The 15,685-nt window shown below is 28.5% G+C and overlaps 1 protein-coding gene across 1 annotated transcript; it reads right to left on the bottom strand.

Moving 5' to 3' along the window:
* Positions 1-11,754: 11,754 nt before the first annotated feature.
* LOC101208110 (zinc finger protein WIP2) lies at positions 11,755-14,856 on the bottom strand. Its single transcript, XM_011653814.2, has 2 exons — positions 14,078-14,856; positions 11,755-12,497 (listed from the first exon to the last, which is right to left on the bottom strand). Exons 1-2 carry the CDS (start codon positions 14,648-14,650, stop codon positions 12,009-12,011), a joined length of 1,062 nt encoding a protein of 353 aa, XP_011652116.1. The 5' UTR covers positions 14,651-14,856; the 3' UTR covers positions 11,755-12,008.
* Between the last annotated feature and the right edge of the window lie 829 nt (positions 14,857-15,685).

The following is a 15,685-nucleotide window of genomic DNA, read 5'->3' on the forward strand; positions in this document are numbered from 1 at the left end:
AATACTGCAAAAGTAATGAAATGAAATTGGTAGAATTGAACCCAACAAATTAAATCATAGCCTCAAACAATATATCCTAATTTGAGGGAAATAATTGGATTACTAGATATAGGTAAAAGGAAGGGTAGATTTAGGGAAAATGAAAGCATGTGGGGGGTGAAATCAATGTATCATAAAAAATGATGAAACACAAATTGAAAGCGTTTTGGTGCAACACAACACATGTGCTTCATTGCCTCATTCATCACCCACCCTTTATTTACACAAAACTATTGTACTATTTTCTCCTCTACTATAAGTATAACCCCCAACTACTTTATTGCATTTATTAACCACAATGTAATGTTATGTTGTCTTTTTAAATCAAACCTTTCTAATTATTTTATGCTATCTCTTCACCCTTTTTTCCGAATTTTTTTTCCTATTCATCATAAATATTCAATTTATTTTAGGATCAAAACTTTAAGATTAAACTTAACTCACCCACCCAAATGCTAAATAAAAAAGAAGCTAAGATACATAACCTAACCCTAACAAGACAATTTAAAAACTTGGAAAATTTTATATATGTTTAATTTACACATCTTAAGGAAATATTCTTACTTTACAAGTGATTCAAGTGAAAAAATAATAACGTTGTAGAAAAGAAAGAATGTAATGAATGGAGAAGAGAGAGAGGAATGGTTTAAAGTAAGAGTATATATGATAATGGTCAAAAATATAAAGGACATCATTTGAAAATAGTGCACACCTTGGCTCCCACCATCTAAAGTTTGTAGAAAGCAACACAAAAAGACCAAATATGTCTTCATTTTCACTTTTATAATTATATACAATTACTTACTGTAATTCATGAACCATAAAATATTTGTATAATGTAGTTTATTATGTAACGATAGACAAATTGTGATATTTGGAATAAACCAAAAAATTGGGAGAGAAGAGAGGTGTCCATGAGGAATAAAGGTGAGAGATCAAAGCACATGTGTTCGTTGGGCAAATTGGAGAGAATAATATACATAGTTCTCACAAAGTCAATAAGCTATGGTATATTTATGGAGGGGTCCTTTCTTACTCTTAATCTACTAGAGATGAGACACACATTCATCATATGGTCATCCACATGACATAATTATTCTGTTTTTGGGTCTTTTTTTTTCTATTTGGAAGATTGTGAATGTGTTGTGTTTTTTGGTTCCAACTTAGTTGTGAATGTTAATTAACATTTTTCTTTTATTCCAAATATTAAATTGAAGTCCATTTTTATTTTCGTCTCGACACCAAACTAATTAGAATTAGAATTGAGCGGATGACATATTTTTGTGTAAATTTTATATTAAACTACTCTTCCATACTCAAAATCTAAGATTATAAATTATAGTAATATTTCATTATAGATCAATCCTTCAACAATTATCTTCACTTATAAATTTAGAAAATTATAAAAAAAAATCAATATTAAATAGAGATGGAAAAAATGACCAAGAAATCGAAAGAGAGATAATGTGTACAAACCTTCGTGTTGTGCTAAATTCTTCTAATTTAAAATGTACTAACAAAAAGTCGTAGATTTTGAATTTTCACCCAATTTTATAAGAACATCTCACGTATTATTTATCGATGGTGTTTACTCGCATTCCATGTGTGGTTTGACTTCTTTAGGAAATGTTAAATTATGCCTTTGTTGGCCTCCATATTCTCTAGCTAGTTAGATGGCAAATGAGAATTTTTAACATTTAAGGGATTAAAATTGAGAAGGGAGTATATTATATATTTGATTTTGTATATGTTATAATTATATGTAAAATATACATAGACTTAATTTTAAAGAAATGTAATGAAGGGAAGGAGAAGATACTTTTTAAGAACACATATATTCAAAGAAAAAACATGTAAGAATGTCATAATATAATCCTATATAATACATTAGGAACATCTTGATCATAATATTCTAATTTATGTATGTGAAAAATTGGATTGAAATATACATGGTTTTGTACAATAGTTTAAAAGTGGGATTAAATCCAAGGTGATGGTGATGTGATCCTTCTAGGAAGATGGTGAAAGTGGTTTGAACAAAAAGAAAAAGCTTCTTCCTTTTTAAGTTTTCCTCCATTTGCATGTCTTTTACAAAGCTATTATTATTATTATTAGGTAGAGAGAGAAGAGAAAAATAATTATAATCATAATCATAATATGGCCGGACCTACGTAAATCCTATTTGTATATTGAAATTGGTCCACAAAATCATTCATCCAACCCATTTACATTTTCATCCTATAAATGAACTTTTTAAATTGTGTTTTTCCAAATTCATATGATCCAAAATCATTTTATTATTAATATTTCAATTTCGTTTCAGTTTGCTCTTTAGATTTAACTTCTTTTAAGATACAAAAGTATATCATTTATTCGTAAAAAGCTAAAATCTATAATTGGGTCCTTATAAAAAGATAAAAATCTATATTTTATGTTGAATGTTTAAACAATTTTAAGGATTAATTAATTTAATTTAGAATTATTGATTTTGTTTAGGAATTAAACTTTAGTTTTTGGGATTAATTTCAATTATGACGTACTAAATGAAATGCAAGTTTATATCAACTTAGTGTATGTATAATAATAAGTAAGAATTTATGTCTTTTTCACTTTTAAATTTAAAGTAGATTTATTTAGTCTCCAATATATATTTTTAAATTCTATTTTTTTTAAATGCACTCTTTTTAATCTAAGTTTTTTAGTTAAAAAGTTCATTAACTCACTTGAAAAAAAGATCGAAAATAATCTTTTATAATTTTTAATTTCACATAATTATTTCCAAAAGTGTTTAAATGGACTAAGAAAATGTATTTTTTTAAAATTCAAGAATGAAAACTTAAAAATTAAAAATGGTCAAGGGCAAATGCACCAATCCTTCAATTTTTGGGACTAAAAACATATCTCATGATTTAATCTTTTATATGGCTTGTTTTTTTTTTTTTTTATCTCAATCCTAAAAAAATTCACTATTATATTTTCTTTAACAAAAGTGTTGAATTAACGTAGGATGGAAAAGATTAATTTAATTAATTACCATACTGATTTATGATTTATCAATCACACCTTGGAAATACTTTCTATTGAATTTTTTAGAAATTCTCTTCTTACTATTTTAAAATTTTAAAACAATGGCTAATGCTTTTAAACACTTCTATAGATGAAAAAAAAAAAGGAATTAAATGTGAAAAAAGTGTAATCCCAATAAAGATGCATGGATGTGTGTAATTTATCTAGGAATAAGATATTGGGTTGATTTGATGGGTGGGACATCCATGTTTCTATAAACACTTTTTTCTTTTTAATTTACAATTTATATCTATATATATAACTTTGTATGTTGAAAAGTGGGACCTAATTTAATTAATCAATTAGCCATAATTATTAACTAATGGTACTATCTTAAGATCTTCTCTTGGCAATTAACGATTCTTTTAAGGAATAAATTGTATTTGCATTATGAACAAAAATTTACCTACTTGATTTGATAGCATAAACGTCAAAATTAATCTTTTTTAGCAGAATCTCTTTATTAACTTTATTTATGCACACATCCATATGAGAGTCAATACCATTTTTAAAGTGGCTTAACACCTAAGCAAAATATTTATATATATATATACACACACACACATATATATCTCCAAATATTGAGTGAATTACACTATTACATAATTGGTATTCCTACAAATATTTTACGTTTTTTTGTAATATTCCATGATAATACTACTGTCTAAATTAAAAGAATTAACATCAATTTTTTAAAATTTTACTTCATTTTATATTGATTAATTTAAGTTGATATTTCATTTTAATAACAAAAACACACCTTCAAAATAGTTATAGTGATTTTTGTATCTTTTAGTTGGAATTATATTCATATGTTAATTGAGTTCTTTCACTTTCGTGTAATAATAGTTTGAGTAGTTGATAAATTAAATTGTAAGAAATAATTTAGGGATAGATTTTAAATAATTAATCCTCTTGAAAAGTAATTTATTTAAAGAATATGATTTTGTTTGTTGTGACATGTGAGAGTAAAAGTAAATATCTACATTTTACTTTTGGAATATATAATTATTGATCTCAAAATGAAAAATAATTGTTTCAAATATTTTTACAATAAGGTTATTCATGTAAGAATTGAACCATTGAAAACATAACTTTTAAGAGACAGTAAAGTAGTAAATATACTCTCTTTTTTCCCCTCAAATTGTAGACCCCTAGATTTTCTTGAGAAAAAAATACACATAATTAGTGGTTTAATTAATTTACTCAATTACCAAGTGAATCCATTATTATTCTCCATTAAAGTATAATTATTCTAACATTTTCAATATATTAAGTCCAGTAGTCTTTTTCTTTTGGAGAGTCAACTACCGTTCTTTTAAATTATCTTAAACTATATCACAACGTTGAATTAGGAAGATTTCTACATCTAATTTTATCTATCTCGGATTCTAAATCTTAGGTTTGGAGTCTTATGTTCCAAGATCATATCCTATATTATTTGTCATATTTATAATTATTTCTTATATGCTATTTTGGTAATAACTTATTTGAAGTAGTTATATATATAATATTTTTTTAGATAAACTAATTATTTCTTATTTTTATCTTGACAATAGTAACCATGTTTCATTATGTAATGACACTTATTTTACTTAATTAATTTAATAGACCCTAGATTATTGTTGTTGTTATCTTCAACCTTTAGACATTTACTTGACCACAATGATATATGGTAGACGTAGACCCTAATTGATGTATCTTTTACATCATGTTATATTTTGTTATTGAATAAAATGTAATATCTCTATTTCTATGATAGTTACACATAAATGATTATATTATATATATATTCGGTTGTCAATTATTATTTTTCAACATTTATTGATCAACGCAATGAATGAAGATGAAAAGAACAGTTCTTTTCTTTTATTGGAGAGAGAGAAGTGAATACATACATAATATATATATCTGTGAATAGAAAATGAAATGGAAGCAAAAGGTAGTGGGGAATGGGGGAGACATAATTGTCCCCTCAATGTAATGGAATGTGAATACAAATATGAAGATTAAAGATATAAATTATATATAAGTCACACACACACACAGTTCCATAACTCATACACAATATTATTATTCTCTTTTACACAGATATATATTGTATGTTTTGTCTCTTTCATACTTCACACACTCCTTTACATACTTTTAACTCTCTCTTTTTTACTATTATTTTTAATTATAAAACCTTAAAAACACTTTATATATAAATATTAGTTCATGATCTCCTCATTGGAAAGAGGAGGAAGAAGAAGAAGAAGAAGAAGCCAAACTAAAAATCCACTAAACACCTCTTGGGATTTTAAAACTAATTAATTAATTAATCTATCTCATTAATGATAATTATATTACATTTGCTAAATGCATTTTTTATTCTACAATGTCTCCAAATCCCATTGTTTATTGTATTTGACTATTCGATACACTTCCACACTAATTCATTTAGAGAAATAAAGTAAGCTGTTAAAAAACAAATACTAACAAAAGATGTATGCAATCTCTCTCTTTATGTGGTTTAATTTGTTTATATTGACCATTTATGGAGTGTGAGAAATTAATCGTAAAAAAACTTAGGTTATTTGAGTTATACTCATTTTATTTTATTGTTATTTAATTAATTAAGTGATTTATTATATATTACTCTTTAGTTAATTATAATCATAACGTAGTTTTTATACCACAAGTCTAGGGAGAGAAAAGTTTAATTATTTACAAACTTCATTACAAAAATAGTTACTTATAATGACTTTGTTTTGATTTATTAGTTTATTTTTACCATTATTAAGTATAGAATATACTACAATATTTATGATTTATTTTTAACAAAACCAGGAGAGAGGGATTAGAAGGTAGATTGAAATATTATAACTTGGTTGATATATTCTTAATCCCATTATACCGAAATCTAAAAGCAATGAATTTACGGGAAAAGAAACCTATGGAACAACTACCAAAAAAAGAAAAAAAAGAGAAGAAATGCTTCTATGACTTTACCCCTGTGAAGAAAAACCTAACAAGAAAAATAAAATCAATTTCCATACAAAATTTATGGGCCATGAAAATCATGAAAAAAGAAAAACATTGATTTGGGGCCACCAAAACAATGTTTTCCACCACACCTAATGATACCTAATGACATTTAGACTCATATTTATGATACATCTTATAGTTTCCTTAATTATCATAATTAATTTCAACAATATAAACAATGTGACAACTTCCTCGAATAATTTTCCATAAGAGTGTTAGAAAAGTTTGAGTATGAACTAGAAATTGAGTATAAAAGGCACCATATATTGTTTTAGGTTTTCACTCCAAGTAGAGAGGGGAGTGGGAAAACCACCCACCTATATTATATATTTTTTGGAAGAGAAAAATATACGAAAGTAGAGACAAAAGGAAATTAAATGAAAAGATGTCTTTCTTGCTAAAAAATCGAATTTCAAGAGATCGATAGACGCATCAATATCTCAATTAAGTTGTCTTTACACCACGAGAAAGATTAGGTTACATCTATTTCTATATACCATTGGATTGGATGTTGGTGGAGTTACCCCTAAAATTTTATTTTTCTAAATTAATAACAATGATGCAAAAGAAAAAGGATAATATGAGTAAATTAAATGAGAATAGGAGTGTCCTTTTGGGTTTGGTGAATGAATAGGGATTTTGATGGGTGTGAATGTTTTTGAGAGTATAATATGTATATATATATATATAGTATAGAAGGGGGGTTTTGAAGAAAGGGACATGTCATGAAGGGCATAAATCATGCACTATCTAAAAAGGAAAGGGTAATATATGCAAAACCCACTCTCTTCCCCTTAAAATCTATGTATATAGAGAGAGATGATATATATATAAAGGAAAGAAGGGAATGGTCAAATTGTGGTAGGGTCTCTTCTTTCCCAAAGGGGTAGGAACCTTATTTAATGCCCACTAAATGCTTTTCTTCTATTTTACTATTTCTATTTTCTTCACCCCCTCCTCTTCTTTTCTCTTCACTATACATATAAACTATTTCATTCTTTATATTTTTCCACCATTTTTCCTCTTCTTCTTTTTGTTAGATTTATGTTTTTTTTTCTTCCATAAAATATTTGTTAGAGTATGTTTGAGAATGATTATTTTCAATTCTAATAGATCTTTTAAATTAAAGTCAAGTAGAAACAGGATTTTTAGAAACAGGGTTGGTTTGAATTAAAACCCTATTGATAAAAGTGAATTATTCCAAAAAAAAAAAAGAGAAGAAGAAAAAAATTAAATAGGTTATAGGAAATTTGATGGATTTTTTTATATTTTATAAATGGTTTCAATCTTTTACTATTCTTGAAAATGTTCATAAATAAAGATGAAATTGTTATGAATAACAAAGTATTGAAACTATCTACAAAATATTGCAAAAAGAAGTTTTAGGAAGGAATTATGCTATATTTCAATATTTTATGCTATTTTTTAAAACAAGATACTAGAGGAAGAGAGATCATGGAGTGCACTCATGCATCTTAACTAGATTGACACCTCCATAGCACTAAGAGTATGAGAAGATATAAGAGAACACAAAAAAATGTTCGATGAGATGAAACAAGCCAAACAAAAAAAAGATAAACTAGAGAAAAGTCTTCCAATTGAGAGCAATTGGAGTAACATCGTAATCAGAAAATATGAAAGATTTTGAGGATCAAGATGCTATTAAATATAAAACGTCATCTCTCCAAACTGATAGAATATTTCTCCAAAGAGTTAAATGTTTTATTGTTTCTTTCTAGCCATAAACACCACAGGGAGGCACCAATGAGATTGCTGATGACGAGTCTTTCAGCAGCTGATATATGTTTGTGTAGTATGCAAAAGAGATTCAACAAGAACTCCATTGAGTTAAGATTAATCGCCAAATCAAGGGCTTCAGAAGGACAAGAAAAAACTACAGACTACCTTCGTTGAATAAGAGCATTGCAGGAAGAAGTGCGTCAACGATTATGATTGGTTTTTGCATAGAATACAACAGCTTGGGTTAAGATACAACGAAGGATTCCGAATTCGACTTTATTATGCATAGTATTTAGTCCATTATTAAGTATGGTCCAAATGAAGACTTTACACTTTTTAGGCAGAGACGCGGTAGACCAAAGATTGCCTATGGATATAATATAGTTTTGAGCATCAACCAAATGAATATTTAGAGATTTAACAGAGGAAACTTTGAACGTTGGATGAGCTTTTCTTTTATTAATTTTGTTCTATTTTGATAAACTAGATCGTGTCGTTGTTGCTGTTCATTAAGACAAAAGTCTTAGTTATTAATAACCTAATAATCCTAATTTTAAAATTTAAAAAAAAAAAAGAAAATTTAACCAAATATTTATAAGGAATGAATTTCTTTTTAGTGATTTTAAATATATATTTTTTTCTATTTTTGGAAAAACGCCTAACTAATTTATATTAATGGTCTTATAAATTAGGATACCAACTATAATCATAAAAACATCTAATTGATATAGATTTTTCTTTTCTTTTGATACTTGTTTTGAGATGTGTAACCAATAATCGATACCCTAAACATAAAAGTACACAAAAATAACATAATAAAACAAATAAGAAAGTTCTGTTTTTGTAATAAAAACTTGAAAATTTTCTTTTTATAGAAATAATTACCTAAATTCATCTTTTTAGCATACACATACAAAATATTAATTTTTACATTACATAAATAATAACCTAAAGTGGTTTTTTTTTTCTTTTAAGAGATACTATCATTTTAATAAAAAATTATATATTTGTATGGAAAAAAAAAGTTATGGCAATTTAAAGGCCATAACTATACAAGGTCAGCCATTTCTCTCTCAACCTAAAAAAATTCATCTGTTCATTTTTTTCAATATTAGTATGGTTAGTACTTATTGGAGTCTCATGCAAATTTTCAATCTCTTGCAAGTAATTATCATTCAACCTACATTATAAGTAAATAATAAATCTAATATATATATATATATAACTCATGATGATCAATCTCTCTTGCAAGTAATTATCATTCAACCTACATTATAAGTAAATAATAAATCTAATATATATATATATATATATATATATATATATAACTCATGATGATCATCTTAACATTTTGTTAAGGGTTGGATGAAGTGTTGTGTTTGATTAGTATAACATGGGAGTTATAATAATATCTAAACTTGAACTTTATTTATGCTTGATTGGAGTGCATATATATCAAATCATTTTAATACTTCAATTATTATAATAAGAGACTCAAACATTAAATATTACAATATATAGTTCAAACAACACATATCACTAATAACTTTACCCAAAGTAAGTTCAATTTGGATCTCAAACGTATCTCGTTAGATTTACTAATATTGATCTAATAAACAACGTAACCAAGCAAACCCTATTCGATAAATCTGCAGGCGTTCGAGTATATAATGCATATCATATTAATTGAAGAAAAAGAAGGAGGAGGGAGGGTTATTGTTATTGTGCGTGAGAGAGAGAGAGAGAATGAAGAAAGAGAGTTAAGAAAAATAGTCAAAAGAGTAAGTGAAAGGTCGTATCAATAAACAGTTGATCCATCAGAAGAGGGGATGTGTGTGTATGCAGTGTAGGAAGCATCTCTACAATTTTCTATGTCCCCACACCACACCACACCCCAAACTCCTCTCTTCTCTTCCCCTATCAATTTTATTATTTATTATTAGGCTTATTAGAGTGTTCTGTCCTATACCTTTTGTGCCCATCTCTCTCTACAAAAAGCTGCCACCAGTATCTATTCCACTGCAAATCCCCTCCCCCTTCTTATACCACACCCCTTCAAATCCCTTCATTAACATCTCATTTACTCCCCCCATTTCCTATATTCTCACCCCTCTTCCAAGCTGGCTATAACATAATAATTATCAACATTATAATCACATTATGAAGCATGAAAAACAGTGGAAAAGAGAAGGAATGTATAGGGTTTACAAACTGAGTACTCCAAACCCCTTAATCAAACGTATATTTGAGTTTCTTAGACCCATGTATATTTAAGTTTTTTAGAACTTCAAAACAAGCGCTTTCTAATTTTAAACGGAGGTTCTCTTTTTACTGTGAAATAAATTTCATGAGTAATTTTGATTTTTTGTTTGTGAGAAGGAATGATGTGCATGTGTGTCTATATATTAGTCACATGGTGATTTAGTTTTATATGATGATTGATTATCTTAATTGTAATTATTTTTTCCCTATATTTGCAATGATTGATGTGATAGCTACATGCTATGTTTGGGATAATTTATATTTCTCAATTACTACAGCATTCTAAACCTACATTCTTTTATCTTTTAATTCTTAATTATTTTTAAAAAACAATCTCTCATATATATTATTAGGGGAATATAAATCCCTAAACATTATAAACATACACTTCAAGATATTTAATCTTCCTTACATTTTTCATAGATTAGATCAAACCCACATAATTAACAAACAATAATCACAAATTAATTAACCCTAAGCAAAGATCAACCCCCCTCCCTTTCTTTTCATTTTCCCCCACTAAGTAAAGCAAAAGGGATCATATTTATGATCGTATTTGAAAAGTTATTAGGAAGTACATATTTTTGCAGAGAGATGTTGGATTTCAAAAGGTCTAACATTTTAACCCCTACATTTCAAAAACATTATCATAGAGAGATAAAAAAAAACAATAAATTAATTAAAGAGACTCTACTCTCTTTTTTTTTTTCTTCTTAAGTCTTAGCCTTTGAAATTTTACAAATGAGTTGGTGAATTATACTAGTCATCATGAAAATCTTAAAAGGAAAAATAATCATTAAAAGGAAAAAAAAAAAAAAGATGAGACGAGAGAGAGAAGAGAGAGAAATGGGGTGAGGTGGGTTTTCATGGTTGAACAATAGTTCTCTTGTTTTATGCACATCAATCAACTTTCTTTGACCTTTTATGGAAGTGTAATTAATCACAGCATTTATGGTTTCCATGTATAATACGTACACCCTATTATATTTCTCCCTCCATGCACCCTCTATTTTCCCCTCCTATGATGATAATAATATATAGTATATATTTTGGCGTTTCTTATATTGTATTCATCTTTTTCTCTAACTCGTTCAATTGTCACTTGATAGGTTTGTTTTTTTTTAAAAAAATGTTTTGTAACATCTATATATAATATTGATGGAATGTATCGAAATAAATGTAGTCTAAGATTGAACTTAAGTTTTGTTTCTTCACTACCGTTTAAAGAAACAAGAAACATATTCCACCATAGAACCTAAGCTAGCTAATAACTCTCTTTCGATCATAACGTCTCCACAACAAAGAAATTGATATGTTTTTAGTATACGGGACATTTTGTTAGTACAATACAAAATATTTTCTTTAAAACATGTTCTTAATATGCCGTACCTCCATCTTTTGTTTTTTGTTTCTTTTCTTTTTACTTAATTTTTAGTCAATTATCAAATATGACATAAATTGATCGTTTAATTAGTTAACATTTCACATTATTACAATAGCATAAAAAAGCTTCAGCCAAAATCTAATTAAACATGATCAAGTTAAACTTTTGAGCTTAGCAGTGATTTGAAACTACAATTTAAAAACATAGCAATATAATTAGAGAGAAGAAGAGCAGGATTTGATTTGAAAGCCATAACCACCAAGAGAGTTTGATTAAAAATGGCAAATTCAATATACAAAAAAGCTTTGGCTGCTAAAATAGCTTGAAAGGAAAAAGAAGAAGAAAAACCCTGGATTTTGTAACATATAATATATATATATAGATAAGAATATTGTTCCCTAAAACCCCATATATATATATATATATATATATATATAGAACATACTAATAATAACCCAATGATCCTGATTATAGAAGAAATGGAACAAAATCAATCATGATCTTGCTCAACTTCAGAATAAGCATGATCATCCTCTTCATTATCGAACCGTTGACGACGATGATGAAGACGATGAAGATGAAGATCAGGATTATTATTATTATGATTATGATTATAAGCAGCATGACCATTACCAAAGGCTTTGATATGGTCTTTAAGTGATCTTTTGTGCTTAAAATCAGAGCCACAAATGCAATACCAAAGCTTTCCACAATTCTTCTCATGAGTTCTCCAATCTCCTCTAACAGCAAAGGCTTTCCCACATTTCCTACACATAAAAGGCTTGATTCCATGCTTCCGTTTGTAATGAGTTTGAAGTGTTCTAAAGTCTTTTAATGGCTTTGCTCTTGGATGGTCAATGTTGTTGCGACAACCTGGTGAACAGCAATAACATGGCAGCCTTAACATCCCTGTTGGTTGTGTTCCTCTTAACGATTCTGGTCCTCTCCTATACTGTGACCCATGCCCCCACATGTGCATCTATATCGAAACAAAGAAAAAAACCAAAATGACTTAGCTAGGTCTTGTTTGATTATTAATTTTTTCTGAAAATTTGAGTTAAAGTTTGAACCTTTCATTTTGAGAGAAGGTGAAAATAACGGAAATTACGATCTTTTTTTTTAAGAAACTACTTAGATAACAAAGGTTAGTAGCTATACCAGAATATTTAAATTAGGTTGACACCATTGGGATAACAAAGGTAACTATGCATATTCAGAACATCTAAAAGTTTAAACTAATGGAAACAACCTTGAGAACGTGAGGAATGTGTTCTTTAAGTATTTTGTTCAAAGAAAAAGAATCAATATCAAATGGAAAAATTACGCGGGTGCATAGATTCGAACTTTCAATCTAAAGAGAAGGGTGAGTCGAAGAATTATCAAATATATGTCTAAATCACTCGGCTTAGCGATACTGATGTTGGCGGTTTTAAGGAAGAGATATGAGGGATGAATTTGTTGTGTATATATATCTCTACTTCTTCGCTTGGGGAGTTTGAAGGAATGATGATTGTTTGAACAATGTGGGTTTTGAGAAAAAGAAAAAATATGGGGTTTTTTCTCCTCTCTATGGAAAAATGAAGAATTTTTGGAATACCCATTTGAAAAAAACAGAAAAATTTCCATAATTTATTTGGGGTGAGGGAGAAGGGAAGAAACTTTCAACTATCATGAAAGGGAATGAAGTTAGTTTTAGTAAGTGAACTAAAGCAAATTAATCATCATCAATGTACTATATATCTAAACAAAAGTTATGTTTAATTATTTTTCTATAAAAAAAATAGCTTTCTTAAGTTATAAAGATCAAATTTTTACAACACTCATTTGGAAGAAAAAGAAAAAAAAATCAAACAAAAACCTATTTTGATGAAAAAAAAAAAATCTTTATGGTTTGTAATCAATTGAGGGATTGTTAATCATGGGTGAAAGAAGCTTTGGAATATACAATAGGCAAAAACATGTGTTTGTTTCCCTAGAAAGAAGGGAAGCTATAAGCAGAAAAACAGAAACAGATTTTTTTTAAAAAAATCTTTTATCTCTCTTCTTTTCTCTATATTTTCAAAACAAAAATATATGGATTTGTGTCTTTATTTAATCTTCCTTTTTCTCTGAACAAACAAAAGCAACTGCCCCCTTAAAGATCAGTTTTTTATTAATTAAAAAAAAAAAGAAAAAGAAGCCCACTAAATGTTGAAGAGAGATCAGCAATTAGCAACAACAGCACAGAGTTCAAGTACTAAAGGGAGAGGGGGGGGGGGGGGGGGGGGGGGGGGGCACAAAGAACATTGCTTGAGTTGTTCAATCACTTAAAAAAATTGATTTAAAAAAAAAAAAACAAAAAGAAGTTACTGATCTCAGCAGCAGATTCAGGGTTGGATCAGAAAAGAAAATCAGACATTAATGCATTCATTCAACAAATCCATGCAAAAAAAGAAAAGAAAAACAAAAACTCAAATAAAAATTTTAATTAAGAAGTTGTGAAATTACTAAAAGATGGGATTTTTTTTTTTTTAGAAAAAGAAAGGTGGTAAATTGAAAAGAGATTAGTGAAATTTTTACCTGCATGTTGTTATATCTATTGAAGGTTTTGTAACAAACAGGACAAGAGAATTGAGTAGGTCCAATGAGGATTTGTGAAGGAGTTGGGATCCAATATTGTCCTTTATTTAGTCTACTATTACTCAAACATAACCCTGAAATTGCTACTTCTTCTTCTTCTTCTTCTTCTAATTCTTCTAATTCTTCTTCTTCTTCATATTCTATTTCTTGATCTTCTTCTTCTTCATCTTCTATTTCTTGATCTCTAGGGCTTGGTAACCCTATATGAAGTGCAACTCTCATTAAAGTTTCCTCCTTTTCATCATCTAATTCCTTAATGTTGTTGTTTTTTTCTTGTGATGATGATCTTGTGGGGCTTAGCCTAAGGAGAGGGAGAGCTTGGCGGAGCGGCGGGGACGATGGCGGTGGCGGCGCGTGGTGGAAAGTTGGGAAGAAATTAGGAGGAGGTGGAGGAGGAGGAAGACGAAGAGGGTCTGAAGAAGAAGAAGAAGAAGAAGGGTGGAAACTGGTAGTGGTGGGAGAGTTGAATTTGAAGAGATTTGTGAAGAAGAAGTTAGTGGAAGGGTCATCCATGGGGAAAAAAAGGGATCTATTAGAAGAAGGAAGGGGGAAGGGGTGAATTTTTTTTTTTTTTTTTTTTTTGTGGGGGAGATGTGGCTTTTAATGGAGGAAGTGCTTTTTATAGAGAGAGATTTAGAGAGGAAGTGGTTTTGTAAAGAGAAGAAGATGACTAAAGGAAGTGGATGGTGGAGAGTGGGAGAGAGATTATGTTTGTGTGTGTGTATATATACATAATAAGACCATCAAATTGAAGGGAGAGAGAGAGATGGGAGAGAATTAGGTGGGCATGGGCAAATGGGGGTGGGAGAATTTCCAATTATACTATATTATGTTTTCTTTTTCTTTTTCTTTTTTCTAGGGTTTTGGTTTTTTTAGAGAAATGATACTTTATTAAGACCTATATAAGAAAATAGGAAATTACAAGAGAAAACATATATAGAGATTAAGCTCCAAAAGAAATTAAAAGTAGTTAGTAAAAGAGCTATAATGTTCCCCCAAATTTGAACTATGTTGCAATGTTTTCACTAAACAAGTTATTCAGAAGATCCACTAGAGATTCGATAGGTATATATTGATATATCGTCTCAACTGAATTAACACATCCACAACACTAGATCTCATTATATATACAAGAAGGAACTAGATACAAATATATCTTCAATGTCATGCAAAATAATTAAAAGAAAAAAAAAAAGACTTGGAGAAAGTCCTACAAAAGAGCGATAACTTGGTGCATCATCAAACAACCAGATAAAGTTCAGCTGTTTCTCACAATTTAAATTATTTGTCTTCTTACCAGAGATTTCTAGTCTTTTTTGATAGTATATATTTATGTTCTTGTTTGTTTTTTGACTTGCATATATTCTAGTACGATCCATAAATTTTGTATCACTGTTGAAAAAATGTTGCAGTGGGCGGCATAATTTACTTTACTAAGAGTTGTCTTGAACGTCGTAGAAAGTACTAGGGAATTTCTTTTTTGTAACAATGTTACACTAGTATATGAAAATTGGATCCATAAGATAAAATAGCATATCGTTATCTAAC

The sequence above is a fragment of the Cucumis sativus genome, chromosome 3 (genome assembly GCF_000004075.3).
Source record: "Cucumis sativus cultivar 9930 chromosome 3, Cucumber_9930_V3, whole genome shotgun sequence".
NCBI classification, from domain to species: Eukaryota; Viridiplantae; Streptophyta; class Magnoliopsida; order Cucurbitales; family Cucurbitaceae; genus Cucumis; species Cucumis sativus.

What these genes read in the sequence shown, in the direction of transcription:
- LOC101208110 (XM_011653814.2), bottom strand. Translation starts at nt 14,650, where the DNA reads ATGGATGACCCTTCCACTAACTTCTTCTTCACAAATCTCTTCAAATTC. An exon ending in ATAGATATAACAACATGCAG is followed by an intron (nt 12,498 to 14,077) that starts GTAAAAATTTCA and finishes GTTTCGATATAG; the next exon opens with ATGCACATGTGGGGGCATGG.